The 17,996-nt window shown below is 30.9% G+C and overlaps 1 protein-coding gene across 2 annotated transcripts; it reads left to right on the forward strand.

The window, feature by feature from the left end:
• Nucleotides 1-101: 101 nt before the first annotated feature.
• On the forward strand, nucleotides 102-16,384 carry LOC105225324 (ethanolamine-phosphate cytidylyltransferase). Of its 2 annotated transcripts, none has more exons than XM_011203724.4 (7): nucleotides 102-616; nucleotides 11,019-11,269; nucleotides 11,362-11,428; nucleotides 11,508-11,620; nucleotides 12,755-12,882; nucleotides 13,199-13,384; nucleotides 14,678-16,384. In XM_011203724.4, exons 1-7 carry the CDS (start codon nucleotides 456-458, stop codon nucleotides 14,993-14,995), a joined length of 1,224 nt encoding a protein of 407 aa, XP_011202026.2. In that variant the 5' UTR covers nucleotides 102-455; the 3' UTR covers nucleotides 14,996-16,384. The 2 variants fall into 2 exon arrangements, with proteins under 2 accessions (XP_011202026.2, XP_011202025.2); XM_011203723.4 differs by having other exon boundaries at nucleotides 103-616; nucleotides 12,716-12,882.
• The last annotated feature ends 1,612 nt before the right edge of the window (nucleotides 16,385-17,996 follow it).

Genomic DNA, 17,996 nt, shown 5'->3' on the forward strand with positions numbered 1-17,996 from the left:
AATTTTAGCACTCTCCTTTCCTACTACTTTTTAGAACATCTCTTCCTAGTTTTTGTTGTTGCGCCAGTGTGATTTTTCGATAAAGTTGTGACAGCTGAATAAATTGAAATAAATTGTGCTGCGAGTAGTCAGAAAATCCATTGCGCGTGCTGGCATATATAAAATAGAAGTAGAGGAACATAAATAATTCTTATAAAGTTCTTGAGTTGTTCGGATGTGCATTTTAATACCCGTACAACGTTGTGCAAGTGTTTATAAATAAAAATTGTTAAGTAGTGTCTATACGACAAACAATTGAAGTAGGCGTGAAGAAAAATTCGAAATATTGAAAATTATTAACATAAAAGTATTATACAATTTTACAAACTGAAGAAAATTTTTTACTGAACGCAATAAAATCAATTAGTGTTTAAAGCAGCTGTCACGCATTCGTTGAAAAAAAGAAAGCAGATAAAATGAGTGAAAAAGTGAACCAGCCGCAGACCAATGAAACCAGCAACGCCCAGGTGGCGACCGGCCTTAGTAATAACAATCGACAAAGTCAAGATCAGCAGCAACAAACTACTGACCAACAATCAGTTGAGAAAAAAGAAGTACGCGTCTGGTGTGATGGATGGTGAGTCATTTTACAATTTCCCTTATGTTTGAGATACCTTTAGGAAATATGTATACAATATACCACGAAGTCATTGAGACATATATTACAATATTTGCTATATATGTAGCTACTAAAATTTTGATTTCACACTTAATATTATATAATGTTGCGTCATTATTCAATAAAAAGTGAGGAACAGTATTATATACATACATAACATTAAATTGGAAGTTTTATTAAATAGTACGATAAAACACCAAACATACATAAATATGTATTTAGCTGGGAGTTATGTTTAGTTTACTGATGCATCCACCTATAGTTTGCTTTGGCGTTCCGTGTTTTAAACTCATGGCCACTATAAATGATAAAGAGCATTATTTTCATGGTCAGAATCTAGTCGCTTATGCATGCCTACTATATGCCCTTGACATTGATGCAAGCACAAATTTTGCATTGTGGCAAAATGCACAAGATACTCGAATGTTATTGAAAAACACAACGAAAAATGAAATGTCAGCCGTTCGCAAAGTAGCCATTTACGATAGTCAGTCATTCAATTAGCGGCGATACTCACATGGCAGCAAACTTGGTGCATAGGCATGTTTATTTGTGTGTCCACATATACATATGCATACGCATGCATTCTACATAAAGCCTACATTGTAGTTCCGCTATGTTATTGATAAGAGTAGACCAGTTCCGGCTTGACATGATAAGCGAAATATGCCGCCAAAGACTCTATCTTTATACATGTTTTCATTTTCTTGAAAAGTGCAGAACATGTTTTGATTGCCATGTATTATTATCATCGTTACTATCGCTTTTTCGCATTTACTCATGTTATTAAAAATTGTGTGATAAAAAAATTGCAAACAGTATCGTTTGCAAAATTAAAGGGAGTCTTTAATGTTAATTAATAGGTATTTAATGTATTCTCTGTCATTACATATACATATGTAAGTATGTATGCAATGTGCTACCCACAATAACTCAATATTATTTGCATATGTTACTATAGCTGTTCGTATGGAATTTTCCGCAGGTTCTACCTATACGCCAAGGCATACAGTATATTGCATTGAAATCACTTTGCAGCCAATGCGAATATGGCAAATGTTAATTGGTAATTAGCAAAGCAACTTGTTAAGTTATACATATGCATTGCAAAAAAATATATATTTAATTATTGAAATTCTTGCTATATTTGAAAACATTTTTTTATTAAATATAAATTATTGGGTAGTCGAAAAAGTCTTTTCGCTTTTTGCCAATAGACAGTCGTATATCTCCATATAGTGTTGAAAAGGTGAGATTTTAAGTTTCATTTAACCAAAAAAAGTTAAATTCCGGGAAGTTGAAAAAAAGTAACACTGTTCAAAAATTAGTGAAAATAATGAAGAAATTCGATATATTTTAAAATTTTTGTACAAAAAAGAGAAGAATGTCACGCAAGCCACCAATGAAATTTGTGAAGTTTACGGAGACGATGCTGTATCAGTTCATGTAGCACAACAATGGTTCGCTCGCTTCCGTTCTGGAAATTTCGATTTACACTGTATACTGATGGAATAATATCTAGCGGAAAATGACAAAAAGCAGTCGTCCAAAATGGTACATATTTGTATATTTATTAGTATAAATATAAAAAAATAAGTTGAAGTTTGATTAGAAATACGAAAAGACTTTTTCGACTACCCAATATTTGAAAATAAAATCTCAAATTAGTTTTTAAATATTGAATTTCATTATTTAATTCGTAAACTGGAATTATATTGGAGATTAAATATTTTATCCCAAAATCGGAATTGAAAATTGATAAAATATCTTTTAATTTAAAATTTGCAGTTACAATTAAAAACATGATTTTTCACAGAAAATGCTGAATAAATATAGATAAAAGAAACATTGGGATAGAAATGTATATATTTATTAATTCGTTATTTATGATTAAATGTTTCATATTTTTTTTACTTTATTATTTTATTTTATTATTCTTTTTTGTGATTTTTATAATTTGATTTTATTATGTATCAAACTTTTTATATTATAATTTTTATTTTTTATTTATAATCGGAATTTTGCTATTAAGCAAATATTTTTCATTTTTCAATGCGAAAACTAATTTTAATTAAAATTTTCGGGATTACAAAAAAAAAAAATATTTTATTTTATATTGATAACAATAAAATAACTTTAGTACAAAGCAAGCCAACTGCGAAGTATGTTCTCAACAATTGCGTGAAATTTAATCATCCTAAACAAATAACTGCAATGCACATAAGCATAAATAAATATATAAGTATGTACATATGTATGTGTATACATGTACATATGTTAATTTATAAAAATATCGGTTTGCATATTTTTCTCTTTTGTGGGTGATTTTCCAATTGTGGCGTGATGAGTGAAATGCCGCAAGAAAAGTTCACTTGTATTTTGAAAATGTTTTTACTTATTTAACGTATTGTATTCATTATTTCTCGTTTAAAGCGACTTTACGAGCGCGGCTTCAATGTCAAGTCATGACTTTCTTTGCATTTCGCAAATTCTACTGTGCTTGCGAATGCAAGAGTCCCATAAAAGTAGAAAATATTCCACACTTGTTCGTACTTACTCGCAAAAAATGTATTTATGTACGCATTTCCTCTGTTTATATATTTTTGTGTGCTTTTTGGTTGAACTGGTTTGAGTTTGAATCTTAAGCGACTTTAATCATTTTCATTCATTTGTTGTTACTATTGTTGTTGTTGTGTTTTGGCGCGTTTTAAAAGTTGTATAGATACGCAGAAATCACGTGATTTGCCCGACCACCACATCATACCATCCGTCGTTAGTACAACAATTTTGCATACTTGAGTACTTCTGTATGTATGTTTTGCGCATGTCTGCGAATGGGATTAAGGAAATTCCTTTTGTCGCTTAATTCGTAGCGAAATTTAAGTTTAACAAGTACAGAAGTGAAATTTTTTGCAATTAAATAAAAAAATGCGAAAAAGAATGTTTTAATTAAATATGTAAAAAATAACAAAAGCAAGATTTGACACTTTGTCTCTTAAGCTGACCACAGACTATAGTATTGCCCAAAACATTTCTCTACATTATTTGGGGAATGGTTTATGTTGCCATAACACCAAAGACGATATTTATTACGTATTTACTACTTTAGCACAGTTTCCTATTTGTAAAAAATTTCCTGCTTTTCTAAAAAAGGAATCCAAATTCTTTATCAATAGAACAAAGCATTGCCTTATAAATTGCAACACACCACTTTCGCCACAGGTGCCATTTGTAACTTAAAATAATGAAGCGACTACATGTAATTATATTGTTTGAATGCTGTATACATATATGTATGTACACATGTGCATATGTATGCACATATATCCATATTAAAAACCTTTTGTCTTAGAAAATTATAATAGACAAGTGATATTGCTTTGGCAAGATGTTTTTGAAACCCATTACTACGAAGCAATTATCCACTATTAGCAGTCGAGAAATGGTATGAAGTTAATATAAACTCCTTGAAGTTCATAAATTGTTGAAAATGGAATTTAAGGGTTTATATCCACTTATAAGTGCAGGGTTTTTTCGTGTTTTTTTGAAGAAATATTATATTTTATAAATAAACAAAAATTATATACATTTATAGAATTTAATGTACTTAAATAACCTGTAATTACTTTTGAAATATTTTGGATTCCCTTGATCCCGTAGTCGATCTATAGAAGAACCTCAGAAAGCTGGTTTTTTTGTGGTGGAAGAAATTTTTTGCCCTAAATGTCATATCTCAAACCGAAAAATATATACCATACCACATCTCAGCAAAGATTTCCAAAATTGGGTTTAAGAACCTCCGGTCTCAAAATACAGAAACATTAAAATCGGGCACTTTTGAATAACTTCTCCAATAGACTTCTGAGGTAGGATGTTTCCGAAACAACTATGAAGAGTTCCCACGACAGTCAAGTACTTGTATAGAAGCATTTTTATTTGTGAAGGGTATTACAGCTTTGGTGCAACCGAAATTAATGATATTCTTGTTCAACAAAACAAATGTTTTTCGTTCGTTTTCCCCTTTTATGTAGATTCAGTTGCATACACATGTTGTTATAAACATCATAAAGAGTTTTGAGCACGATTGAGCAGCATGTCTTATCAGCCCCTAAGATCCATTGAATAGTACGCTAACTGCGTGGCCGTTCACCTTAAACAAAATATTTAAAAAATGTACAAAAATAGATTTAGCTAGAAAGCTGATTGTTTAATTGATAAAATGAGACATGCCTGCTGCCATTTCCGGTATTCCGCGTTTACTACGCACTCTTTAAAAAATATTAGCAAGCAATAATAATTAAAATGAATCGCTGAGTTATCTTTATCGTCAAAGCAAAGGGTCATCAATTCTTTCAGTGATTCCCATTTTCAAGCGTGCAAAATGCTTGCAAACGCCAAAGAGTAAACACTTATACATACATACAAATAAGTATATGTATTTGTATATGTACATAGTATTAACTAATAAAGTAACAATAATACTTTTACTGCTGATAACGGTGGATTCCAAATTCTACAGAAAATCGCCTGATGTTCTTTCCTCCAATCACACACGGCCCACCATTGACGTAACACCTTCAATTGATTAAAAATTGCATATACTAATCTGTGTATATTTGTATGTTCACACAATGTATGTTAATATGTGTCAGCTTAATCTCGGTCCCTTGCTCCAATTTAATACATATATAACATACACATTTACACATGCATATTGTGAAGGAGGCACTCACTCTACAAGTGTAGTGAGTGTGGGGTTTATAGCCTTAGCCATCAGGCTAATGGCATTATGCGATAGCGACAAACATACATACACATATATGTACATACATGCTCAAATACAATCATTCAAAAATAATGCCAACACATTTGATAAGCTAACATGTAGTATATTTCGCCAAGCAACTAAAAAAGAGACCGTAAGCCATACTAGCTCGCGGAGAAGCGTCGTGATTGTACGAGTACCGCAGCGCACGCTGGTTGAAGACGCTATGTAATCTCCGGGAGCAAAGGTTTGCTTGGCTTGTCTCTTGTGCCGATCTGCTTTCCGGCGGTCCCATTGCGCGCACTACATACATTGTGGATCTATGAATTTCTATAATTGTATACCTTTTGCGGATTCATTCTCGAAATTATTTGATTTATTATAGGTGGCAACTAATAAATTATTTATTTGATAATAATTAACACACGTAATATTTGCTAATCATTAGTAAGAAATTGCGTTCGATGTAAAAAGTGCTGATTTTGCGCAATATTTACATATTTTTTATTGAGGAAATCGATGAAAGCGAAAACATTGAACTTGTGTTTGTGATCGCTTGTGTTGTAATACTCGATAGTTTTTAGTCGCTACAGCTGACTCATTAATTCGTTAATGTTTTTTGAGACTTTTTAGAAAAAGTGAAAATAAATTTTATTAAGAAAACTGTTAATAAAGTTACTTCTTGATTTGCGAAAATATTTAATATCAGTCGGGGTTTCAAATAATACTATAAAAAATAATTAAATTAAATTTTTGCTTATTAATTCCAAAAATTTTGATTAATCTCAAAGACTAGATTGAAATACTAAAACTAATAATTTAATAATTGTTTTAACATTTAAAACTTTTTGGTAATAAATTTATTTCAAACAATTTTTTTTATTGTCAAAACAGTAGTGATTAATAAATAGCTTATATGTATGTTCTTCAAACATATCAGTGTTCATAAAAATTGTTTATCTAATCTATTTGATATTAATTAAACTACCAAATTTTGTAGTAATCGTTAATGAAAGTTTCGTAGTGTTGTTTATCTTTTCCATACGACCTTCTTAGATATATTTAGCAGGCAGTATACGAAGAATTAAATTTTTGATAAAAAGGTCGATTTTTTGAAGTGTACATTTTTTCACAAAAAAATATATATTTTCTGGATGGCTTCATTTTTTCAAAAATTAAAATTTTGACCGAATATCACCCCCAGCCTTCATGGAGATTGGCTCCAGTTGAAGTAAATTCAAAATGTTTCAAAATTAATCACCTATTATTAGAGTGCATTAAATTTTGTAAGTGTATAAATATTTTTAAAAAATACATATTAAAAAAAATCAGAAATTCTGAACCGCTTAAATAAAAACTATTTTTTTTTCATACTCGTACAGTAGACTTTCAATTTCAATTTCAACATTCAAGAGTTATTTCGTTTTTACTTTGCGCTTAAGTGTTAAAATATCATTATTTTTAGTAAAACGTGTGCAGGTGTTTGTTAAAAGCCTAATTACGCACAGACACCTGTGGCAGTGATCTTAATATTCATTTGTTTTTCGTGTTCTAAGTCAATAGAAAAAAAATGTTATAATATTTGCAAACAAACAAAAAATTAATATCAACAAAACGCCTATTTAACCATATTGAAATTTATGGCATATTTTTTTCAATTTGCGCCAATTATTGCGATTATTTGTTTGCTATAAATACTTATATTGGCGCAATACTTTCAGATGTTTTAACAGCTTTTCAAATATAGAAAAATTGGCATTTTTTTAAATTATGCGAATTAGGCTAGGTGAAGTAAATGGCACGTGGCATGTTTTTCATCTCTTTTTAATTGGTTTTTAATTTCTTTGCTTTTCTTAATTTCTGGAACTCACTGGAAAAATTCTGTCCTTAAATACCATTTGGTAGTTTTCCGGTAAGTGCTCACGCCTTCGACATTTAATATCCACACAATCATATAATGGTAAAAGCCACATTTTCTGCGAAAAAAATTTATGCCGGCTGTCACAATTTGACAAATGGATTGATTATCAAAGGTCTTAAGTTGTATGTCATTGTTATGAGTAAGCAAAAAAATGGAACTATGACGATATAACACTGCGACGTCTGATATGTACTTGTTTAATTCAGAAGTAAATTTGATTATACAGTCGTCTTTTGCTGACTTGAGCATTTGCCGGGTGTCTGACTGACAATGGCGTTGGCGCTGCTTTCATTTACTTTTGACTACCGGCATCCAAAGTGTATTTTTTGCTACTTTCTGCAATACTTGTTTAACTCTTTTTGTTAATCTAAGATCGAAAACCTTAAAAAGCCAAAATTGCTTTTGTTAGCACGATTTTTACACCAAAAATGCAAAAATTACACACAGATACGATGTAAACGGAAGATGAGATGAAACAGGTCTTGCCACATACAAAAAAAATCTTAATAAATTAATGTAGAAAAAAATTTTGAAGATTTTTTTTTAATATTTTCAATTTTCGAAATTCAAAATATCAAAAAACAAAAAAAAATCGATTTTTAAATTGTAAATTTAAAATATAAAATATAAAATAAAAATTTTTTTGAAAATTTCTATTACTTCGTTTAAGTATTATATTCGAGGTACCAGAAGTTACTTAAATCGTAAGCTACATATGTATATACTATTATACATACATATAATTATAATAATTTAAAAAATACACCATATTTTTAATATTAATAAATTTTTATTTTTTAAATACATTTTTTACATTTACTGAAAACACGTCATCTAAATACATCCGTACATACAATTTGAAAATTTATTTTCTTTAGACACTTCGTAAGAAAAGAACGATATATATTTTTAAAACAAACATGCATTTGTATATTTATAAATATTTCGAAAAAACAGCTACGTTGGCACGTCAACAATTCGTTAAATGCGCTACCAACCGAATGATTAAAAACAAGCAATAAAAACGTAAATTGTGCTGATATGTTCATATATAATACATATGTACATACATACCTGTAAATCACACATTCATACGCATTGTTTTGTTTTATCTTCGCATTTTTTTCCATAATTTGTCTGGTGGTCGGTCTTTCACTTGTGTGTATTCGCACACACCCATCAATGCGGCAAAACAACAAAATAGACATTGAAAAACTCGTTAACTGCAACATATGATCGGGTACAAAGTACAATCGTGTCAACAGCTGAGTCGGCTGAATTATTGTGTTTGCGGGGTGCGCGGCGTAATGTGTGGGCAAGAAACGGCCCACTGACCAAGAGATTGGCATGATGGAACGATGAGTTTGATTATGACTTGGCAGGAGGGGAACTACGTGTGTGTATGTGTTTGATGTGATGTGCACACGTACCAATGTATTCATATGTATATGCATGAATGTGTTGATAGTAGAGTGTGCTGTTTACCTCGACATTTGGCGGCAAATTTATTCCGTGATTTTTTGCTAGAATTACTGCAAAGTGAAATATACGTATGTATGGATGTGTGTATGCATATTAGCTGCACTGTTTATTATTGTTTTTTGTTGTCACTATTTTTACTTTATTTAAAGTTTTGGCTCTTTTTATTAACATAAGCAATTAACATAAAATTGTGCGAAGTTCATTAACTGTAATGACAAATATTGCATTAAGTGAGGCGGCTAACCCTGAATTTGCCACAGAACTTATTTTAACACTCCAGTAGTCGCGCGTACTACAATAGTAGACCACTTGTGTATATACTTTTACGTTATTGTTTAGTTATTCGCAAGAAGTCTGATTTTAAGTTCCTAATATATTTAAAATGAATATTTTTTGGTTGATTTGGTTTTATAATAAACTGTTACTTATTATTATTAAAACAAATTTTTTTATTTACGAATATTTCGTTTCAAACCTTATGTCTAAAATGTTCTACACATGTAGTACGCGCGACTACTAACGGCACAAAAAGGGGCGCGACCACTGGAGTGTTAACTAGCTATAGTTAGTGTTAAAAAATATGAGCAAATAGAAATAGATTAATTTGAAAATTATAGCATCTACTATTATTACACTATATGTGTATGTGTAGATATGCTTTTAATAAAAAAAATTGAGTATTTTCTACTAATCGATAAATAGAAGTAAATTACTTTGAAAATCATACCATCTGTAATTATAACGTATGTTTATTAATATAACAAAAAATGCTCCTACTTAAATATGATTTTGATTAAAAATACGATTTTGTAACTTCAAGGAATTTTTTTTAGAACTTTTGTTTTGTGCGAACACAGCTGCCATTTCTACTAGCGAATCTTCAAACTATTTATTTACAGTTTTATTTTTTTTTTGTTGTGGGCGAACACACCTGTGTCAAATTTTGAAATTAAAAGTCTCCAATTGCATAAATTAATTATATCAACTTTATTTATATAATATAACTATTTTGATATTACCATTAGCTAGTTCCAATTGGGTTATCTGCAAGTGCACATCCGTACTAGGCGTCGGTTAGTTACAAAGGCGGTTGATAGCGCTGTATTGCCATTATCATTTTTTGAATAAGCTTTCTGTGTAAATTGCATTACAAAAAGCGTGATTTGCGCTAAGAAAACTTACAATATGTATAGCAAAAAAAAATATTTAATTGCAATTTAAGAACCCATAAGCAGGAGCTGCACGATGTATCTACACGATTTTTTCGCCGCTTTAACAGCTGTTGCCTAGCTGTCAAAGTTGTTTTGATTTATGTATTTTTATTATTTTTATATTTTAAAGAAGTTAAAAGGAAAAATAACGTTCAACTTGTGCAAAATAAGTTTGCTGATTTAAAAAGAATCCTTGAACTCATGTCTAAGGTTAGTTACATTTCGCTTCAAAGAAAATCACGATATTGGCGGTATAAGCAGTCATTACTGCTAAATAGTCATGCGCTAGTTGAAAACTAGCCAAAAAACATTAATTATCATTCATTTAAGCTTAAATTTAGTTTAATTTATCCAAAGGTGTATCAAGTGATTTCTAACTTGTTTACTTTTCAGCGGAAACATGTTTCATATGTTATATTTATCTTGAGTTGCTAATTAAAAAGTCAACATTGAATGGTAATGTACAATATATCGTAAAAAATTGCCTGACTCAGAGAAAACTTGTTGCTTGTTATTTAATTGACTTTGTGTGGTTTTTTTTTGAAGTAGTGCTTCCTTATCTACACGCAAGAAGTCAACCTGCTAACGTTAACGATTTTAGCCCGATTAAACAGAATTTTTTCGAGGAACTCCACGTTTGAGTTTCAAATCTTTGCGTTAACTTTAAATTTTTTTCTGCAAATCTACAAAATACCCGCATCTTTGTATTGCTTAGCAATCAAACGCTTGATGATTGATTACATGAAGGTTTTCGTTTGAAAACACTTTTTTATCATATGGATGTGACGTGTTCGATATGAAAAAAAATTAAATGGTGGTACACGTAACCTATAATTATTAAACAATGTATGTTTGTGTTATGGGAACTAAGCCGGCATAACATTCAAATTAACTTCATCATTATTGTCATGTGTTTATACACGATTTATATATACTGGAATGCCTACTAATGAATTCAATTGTCTTCTTCTTCCCTTGCAGCTATGATATGGTGCATTTCGGCCATGCCAATTCCCTGCGACAAGCCAAAGCACTTGGCGATAAAGTCATCGTGGGCATACACACCGATGAGGAGATCACAAAACATAAAGGACCACCCGTATTTACGGAGGAGGAACGCGTCAAAATGGTCAAGGGCATCAAGTGGGTGGATGAGGTGGTGCTCGGTGCACCCTATGTGACAACACTCGAAGTGCTCGACGAATACAATTGTGATTTCTGTGTGCATGGCGGTGAGTACATGTCTAACATGTCCGAACATGACAAACAAGAAAAAACAAGAAATAAAAAAATTAAATTTTTAATTATTTTTTCGTGTTTACAGATGACATCACTATGACCGCAGAGGGCGTGGACACATACCACCTTGTGAAGTCTGCCAACCGCTACAAGTATGTACATACTTAATTGAAATATTGATTTTCAATTTGAACTGTTATTAAATATTCGCATTTTCCTTGCTTCTTATAGAGAAGTACGTCGCACTGCCGGTGTTTCAACGACGGATTTAGTCGGACGTATGTTATTATTGACACGCAATCACTTCCATCAAGGCTCTGCCGAATATGCCATAGAGAAAGAAGGTAACAGTTGTTTTAGTTTTGCAACAGCAAATTATTATTTATTAATATCATTAGTGCTAATATCATGGGGCTTCTAATACATACACATACATATGTACGTTAATATTTTTGTATCGATTAATTGATTTTTTTTTTAATTTCCTTTCAAATTAAAGTAAGATTTATTTTTGATTTTTTATGCTAATGTTGATAAACGTTTTTACTTTCTTGGCCAAAAAAATCGTATATAATTATTTTTATATAAAATTGCTTTATATTTACTACAAGAAAATTGTTTATGAACATATACATATTTTCATATATATTTTGTTGCCCTCGTGATTACTTTTTTTTGTGTTTATTTAAAAGTATAATAAGTTAAATTTTATTTATATTTCGTGTATTAAAAGTAATGAAAGTCGCACAACCATATTTTAATAATTTTCATACATTTTAACAAACGTTCTCAGCTTTGTTTTTCAAGAAATTTAATAATACACATTGATTACTGAAACTAATCGTTCAAACAGACCACAACAACAAACCTACATACATGTATTGACATCATTATTTATTATTTCGCATGTTTTTGCATTTTAAAATTTGATATTAGCGTAACAATTTTCAAAATTTTCACACGTTATCTCTCGCATGTTTGTTTCTTTCGTTTTTCCACTTTGTTTATCCTCTTTTCTCTTTTTCTTTTATTTCTATGTACATGTCAAACGAAATTTGCAAAACAAAAAACCTAAAAATCTAACTGAAATGACAATGCTATCAAAAAAATCAATCAAATCACTCGTAACTTGCTAATTACTAAAACCGTAACTGCTATTGCACTTAAAATTTGCTAAACACTTGTAAACTAATGTTGTAATAAACAATAACAAAACGCCTAAAAATATGCAATACCAATTGCATGGTACTCCTAATTCATTCCATGCGTATCGCTCTCTTTCACTCTCTTTGAAACTGCTATCAACTATCAACGCTATGTGCTCTCTGTACTAAAAAACAAAACAACCGCAATTGAAATTGAACGTCAAATTGAAATTTATGAAATTTTGTGCATTCATTACAAATTTTGTGCATATAAATTAATAAAAAAAACAACAGACTTAACTAAAAAAGTACAAAAAATGAAATTATCATCAGGTTCATCTAATATGGGACAAGACTCATCAGCGAAAAGTCCGTGGACCGGTTGCAGTCAATTTTTGCCAACAACACAGAAGATCATACAGTTCAGTGATGGCAAGCCACCAAAGCCGGATGACAAAATTGTAAGTAGAAGCGGCTGCTAATGAAATACAATTATTAAAAAATAAATAAATTGAAATTATATATCTTATAAATATGGTTGAACTTACCTAACTCGAATCACCACATCCACAAATAAACTTTAAGTTAGAGTGACTTCAAATTATGGAAGCAAATTTGTATTAAATTTGACTTCTATTGCCAATTCAAGTGTACGAGTTATGGAGAACTTAGTGTTATAGAAGTTCGAGTTATGAAAGTTCAACTGTACATACATACATATATGCAATCGCGTAAAGAAAAAGTTTTGCTATAATTCTCTTTTCTTTGCTTGCACAGGTGTATGTGGCTGGCGCTTTCGATCTCTTTCACGTGGGCCATTTAGATTTCTTGGAGAAAGCCAAGGAGTTGGGTGATTACTTGATTGTTGGCCTGCATACAGATCCTGTGGTGAATTCGTACAAGGGTAGCAATTATCCCATTATGAATTTGCATGAACGCGTGCTAAGTGTGCTGGCGTGTAAGGTAAGTTGGAAAAGTGAAGGGGTGTGAAATTTATAAACATTAATTTTCTTTGCAATATTGCTTTTTTTTCAAAAAATTTTGAGTTAAAGAATAAATTTGCAATTTTCATTTCCGATTTTAGGATTAAAAATTAAATTTCCAATTTTTAATTTCGCGAAAGTTGAAACTTTAGATTAATTTCAAGATGCTGGGATTGAAATGGTTTGATTAAAATAGATATTTAAACAGAAACACTTTGGATAAAAATTAGGAAAGTATTTTTCAGGGGTTTAGGCAACATATAACCAAAGATTTGGAAAAATTATTATTTAAATATTTTTTTTTAAGAGAAATTTTCACAGATAAAAAATATAAATTTTTAGAAAACTTTGACTATTCCAAACCTAATTTAAAAATTGGAGTAACAATTAAAAAAAATATTTTCAAATTAAAAGCTGGAATTAAAAGGCAATTAAAAAAGTAAATTTAAAATTTGTTGATATTTTATTAAAAAACAAACTTTATTTATCAAAAATTAACCAAAACAATAAAACTTCGTGTTCAAACGCGAAATGTTAATTATATAAAAAAAATGTTTTTAAAATTTTTAATTTTTTTTAATCCCCAATTTCGGATAAAAAATTTGTTTGTAATTTTTACCGATTTTTTTTTTAGTTTTCAATCCAATATTTGGTATTAAAAATTATTTATAATAACGATTTTCGGGATTGCAAAATAATTTTATAAGCCGATTTTCGAAATTAGCATTTTTTTACTCCAATATGTGACATTATTTTTTTTCAATCCGGTATTTGAGATTATAAACTTATAATTTATTTTTAATAAAAATTTTCGAAATATTTTTTCATATTAATAAATTTTTTTCATTCTCAATTTCTATTTTTTTCGGATATTTTGGATTATTATCATTTTTTTCATTCCGTTATTCGGAATTAATTTTCCTCTTAGTTTTCAACTTAAAAATTTCAAAATTTTTTATGATAATGTTTTCGGTATTGAAAAATATTTTTTTAATCCTATTTTTGGAATTAATATTTTTTTACTGGTATATTTGGCATTATTTTTTTCAAACCGGTGATTGAGATTATAAACTTAAAAATTGTTTTTAATTAAGATTTTTGGAACATTTTTTTTTTAAAAAAGATTTTCGTAGTAATTTTCATTCAGGTATTTGTTATAAAAAATTTTTATTAAGATTACAAAAATTAAAATAAAATTGTAATTTAATGTTTATTATTTTTTTAATGCATTATTTGCAACCCTGTTAATAATATAAAATTGTTCTCTTTCCAGTACGTCAACGAGGTGGTTATCGGCGCACCCTACTGTGTCACCGAAGATCTGCTCGATCATTTCAAAATCGACGTCGTGTGCCATGGCCAGACACCGATTGCGTTCGAAGATGGCAAAATCGATCCTTATGCTGTACCAAAGACACGTGGCATCTTCACGCTCATCGACTCGCAAAACTCAATGACAACCGAGCTCATAGTCGAGCGTATTATTTCACATCGCATCGAATATGAGCGCCGCAACAAAGCCAAAGAGAAGAAGGAATGCGAGGCATTCGAAGCGCTGCAGCGTGCCAAGCAAACACAAAAAGCTGGTTAGGATTAGGCCAACAAGCCGACGGGTCAGTGTGTACACGAGTGCAATGCCCTTTAAGAATTATCCCTTTGCTTTTATACATTTAGCATTAGTTAGCGCATAATAAGTTTAGAGTAAAACGCGAGACGCGCACACACTGGACCCGCTCGGTTGAAAAACGCTGTGCTGCAGCACTAACGCCTACAACAACATTTTAGTTTCTATTGAAGACACGTGCTTTTTAAGTTTTATATTGTAGTAGTGTATTTTTAATGTTCTGTTTACATTTAACTCGCATAATTTTATATAGCACCATTTTGTGTGTGTTTCGTATGTGTGTATGTATGATCTATGCAGTTGTTAGCGTGCAGTTTTATTTTATAGAAAATTTTCATTTTGAACAATTTTTCCAATTATGGCTTACAGATAATGCAATATTTATACAACATGCTCAGTTTGAAATTTTTTTTATTGTAATTTAGCCGAAATTGTATGTGTGTACGTATAACATATTTCTCAGTTAGCTTCTGTTGTTAATGTAAATACAAAAAGGCACACACACATTAGTTATAACCTCAAAGAAAAATATGCAAAGTTTGTAGTAAAAACTAACTGTAAAATTTTCATTGTAATTGCTGGCAAATATACACGAAAAAGCTTCGTGTTGAACGCGTTTATGCTAAGTTAGTGAAAATACTAGTAATACGTATGTATAAATGGCTTGCAATCAAGTCTCATGCCAAATAGTAGTGTAATAACTGTATAACGTGGCAGGAATCTATTTTTTACTGCAACATTTACAAAATATTAATGAAAATACAATTTTCGAAGTGCGGTAGTTTATGGCTTTTGTGCATGGGACTATGAAAATTGATTTCTCAAAATATTTGCGATTCTATCAACAACAAATCAGTCAATATTTTTGTTCAACATTTTGTTGCTTTAGTTTAAAAAATGCCAATTTTTCGAAAAATCATGCGCATGCTTAGTCTTATGTGACAGAATTTTGTGTATTTCTAATTCAATTAAACAAAGGAGGCTATCATAGCTACATATAAATTAAAAAAAAAAAGATTTTTTTAATATATAAACATTCAAACCTCGAATAGTCGCATATTTTGGCTTATGAAAGCAATACATACATAAATTAAAATTTTTATTTTATTTTTTGTTTATCACTTTCACAAAATTGACTACTACGCTGTGAAATTGTATATTTCTTTGGTACAAGTATTTGTTTGTTTATGTTTTATTCATATTAATTTCGTTTTATTTTTCTCCAGTTCACAATTTATTTTTTATTTTAATTATTTCATATAAATAATATTAAATATATATACATATGTAGTTTATTGAATATTGAGACCAAAAAACAAAAACAATTCATAGCATTTGAAAAGGCAACATTTATTTGGTCTGTTAATATATAAAAAAAAACATTTTGTCAGTTGTTTTTGTCGTTTATGATATACAAATAATTTATTATACTACTTTACTCAATAAAAAATAATATTAAAAAAATATATAAAAAAATGCTTTTTTTATAAAAATGAAATTTGTGCATAAGTCTGAAACCTGAGAGAAATATTGAGCTTTCGATATAAAATTTCTTTGTGCATATTTCGTAATTGTTCAATATGTGAACGTAGACCCGTACAACAGGGCCCTTTTCTGTAACTCGATTCGAAAAAAATTTACTTGAATTCGTATTATTGTCGTTATTGTAACGGGTACCTCGTTCCCTTTAGGATGGCAAGAATTAGATAAGTTGTCATCGAGGTCATCCAACGGTATGCCCAGGATACCTGCTGTTTCAACGGGGTTGGACCATAGGGATACGGGTGTCATATGTGTGGGGTTAACAGGGCATGCAATGAGGTGGTTAGGGTCACCGGATTTTATCCAGCCAAGGCTGTGTGACTTGTGGCGCCGTCCTGTTGGAACCACATATTGTCCAAGTCCATATCATCTATTTCAGCCCAAAAGTATTCAGTTATTATTGAGCGGAAGCGATTCCCATTCACAGTAACGTGCCGGTCTTGATCATCACGGAAGAATCAAATAGGTAGAAAAGCATAATCCGGTTGTGGTGACAGATTTTTAAACAAATATATTTACGGAAATATTCGAATATCCAAACTATGAATCTTCAACAGAGCTCCTAGACCATGTTTATAAAAAAAACACACAGGAATACAGACTAAACTCCACATTATTTCCGATGTCGCTGAAATTCCGGCAGTAAACAACCTAAAATGGGTGTTACTTTAGATAATCTGTTATACTTCACTCCACAATCGACCGCGATCTTTACACCAGTTCATAGCCGTACCAAAATCCTCGTGTTGTTAACCGGCAGCACCTGGGGAGGGCAAATAATCGTTGCTGACCACTTACAAAGCATATGGCCGGTCGATCATAAACTGTCCACATGCTAGAACACGATATTCCAGACTATCACAGGATGTCTATTGATGTCCCTCTTCAAACTCCTTCATAGTGATGTCCGCATGCTTCCAATTAAGGAACATAATGTATTCGTCTCCCAGCACTTGGTGCGGAAAGGGCTTCTAGGAATATTCAGAGAACGTTTATACAATATGTCTAAAAGCTACAACGAATTTCGGATGACACAAACTTCAGACTGTACTGAATGCCATTCATAGTGGAACAATTTCATAGACTAACTCCCAGTGGCGTACTTGAGATTGAAACAATACCCATCACAAACTTTGGGCTCAAGTAGACGCGTGAAACCAGAGTGTTCCATGCATAACTTCGTTCTGGATATTGTAGTAAGTTCAACTCCTGCCTATCCAGAATAGAGGGTCTAAACTCTCTATGGACTAAACATATCTTCAACATGCATAGAATTCCCGCATGACACTAACCACACCACATGCACACCCTCTCTTCTCTTTGTACCAACCCCGTCGAATCATTCCTAGGTCTTCCGCTAACATACATAAGTGATTTCGATGACATTTGGTTTTGCACTTTCCCTAAAATAAGGTTTAAATACTCG

This window comes from Bactrocera dorsalis, chromosome 1 (genome assembly GCF_023373825.1).
Source record: "Bactrocera dorsalis isolate Fly_Bdor chromosome 1, ASM2337382v1, whole genome shotgun sequence".
NCBI lineage: Eukaryota > Metazoa > Arthropoda > Insecta > Diptera > Tephritidae > Bactrocera > Bactrocera dorsalis.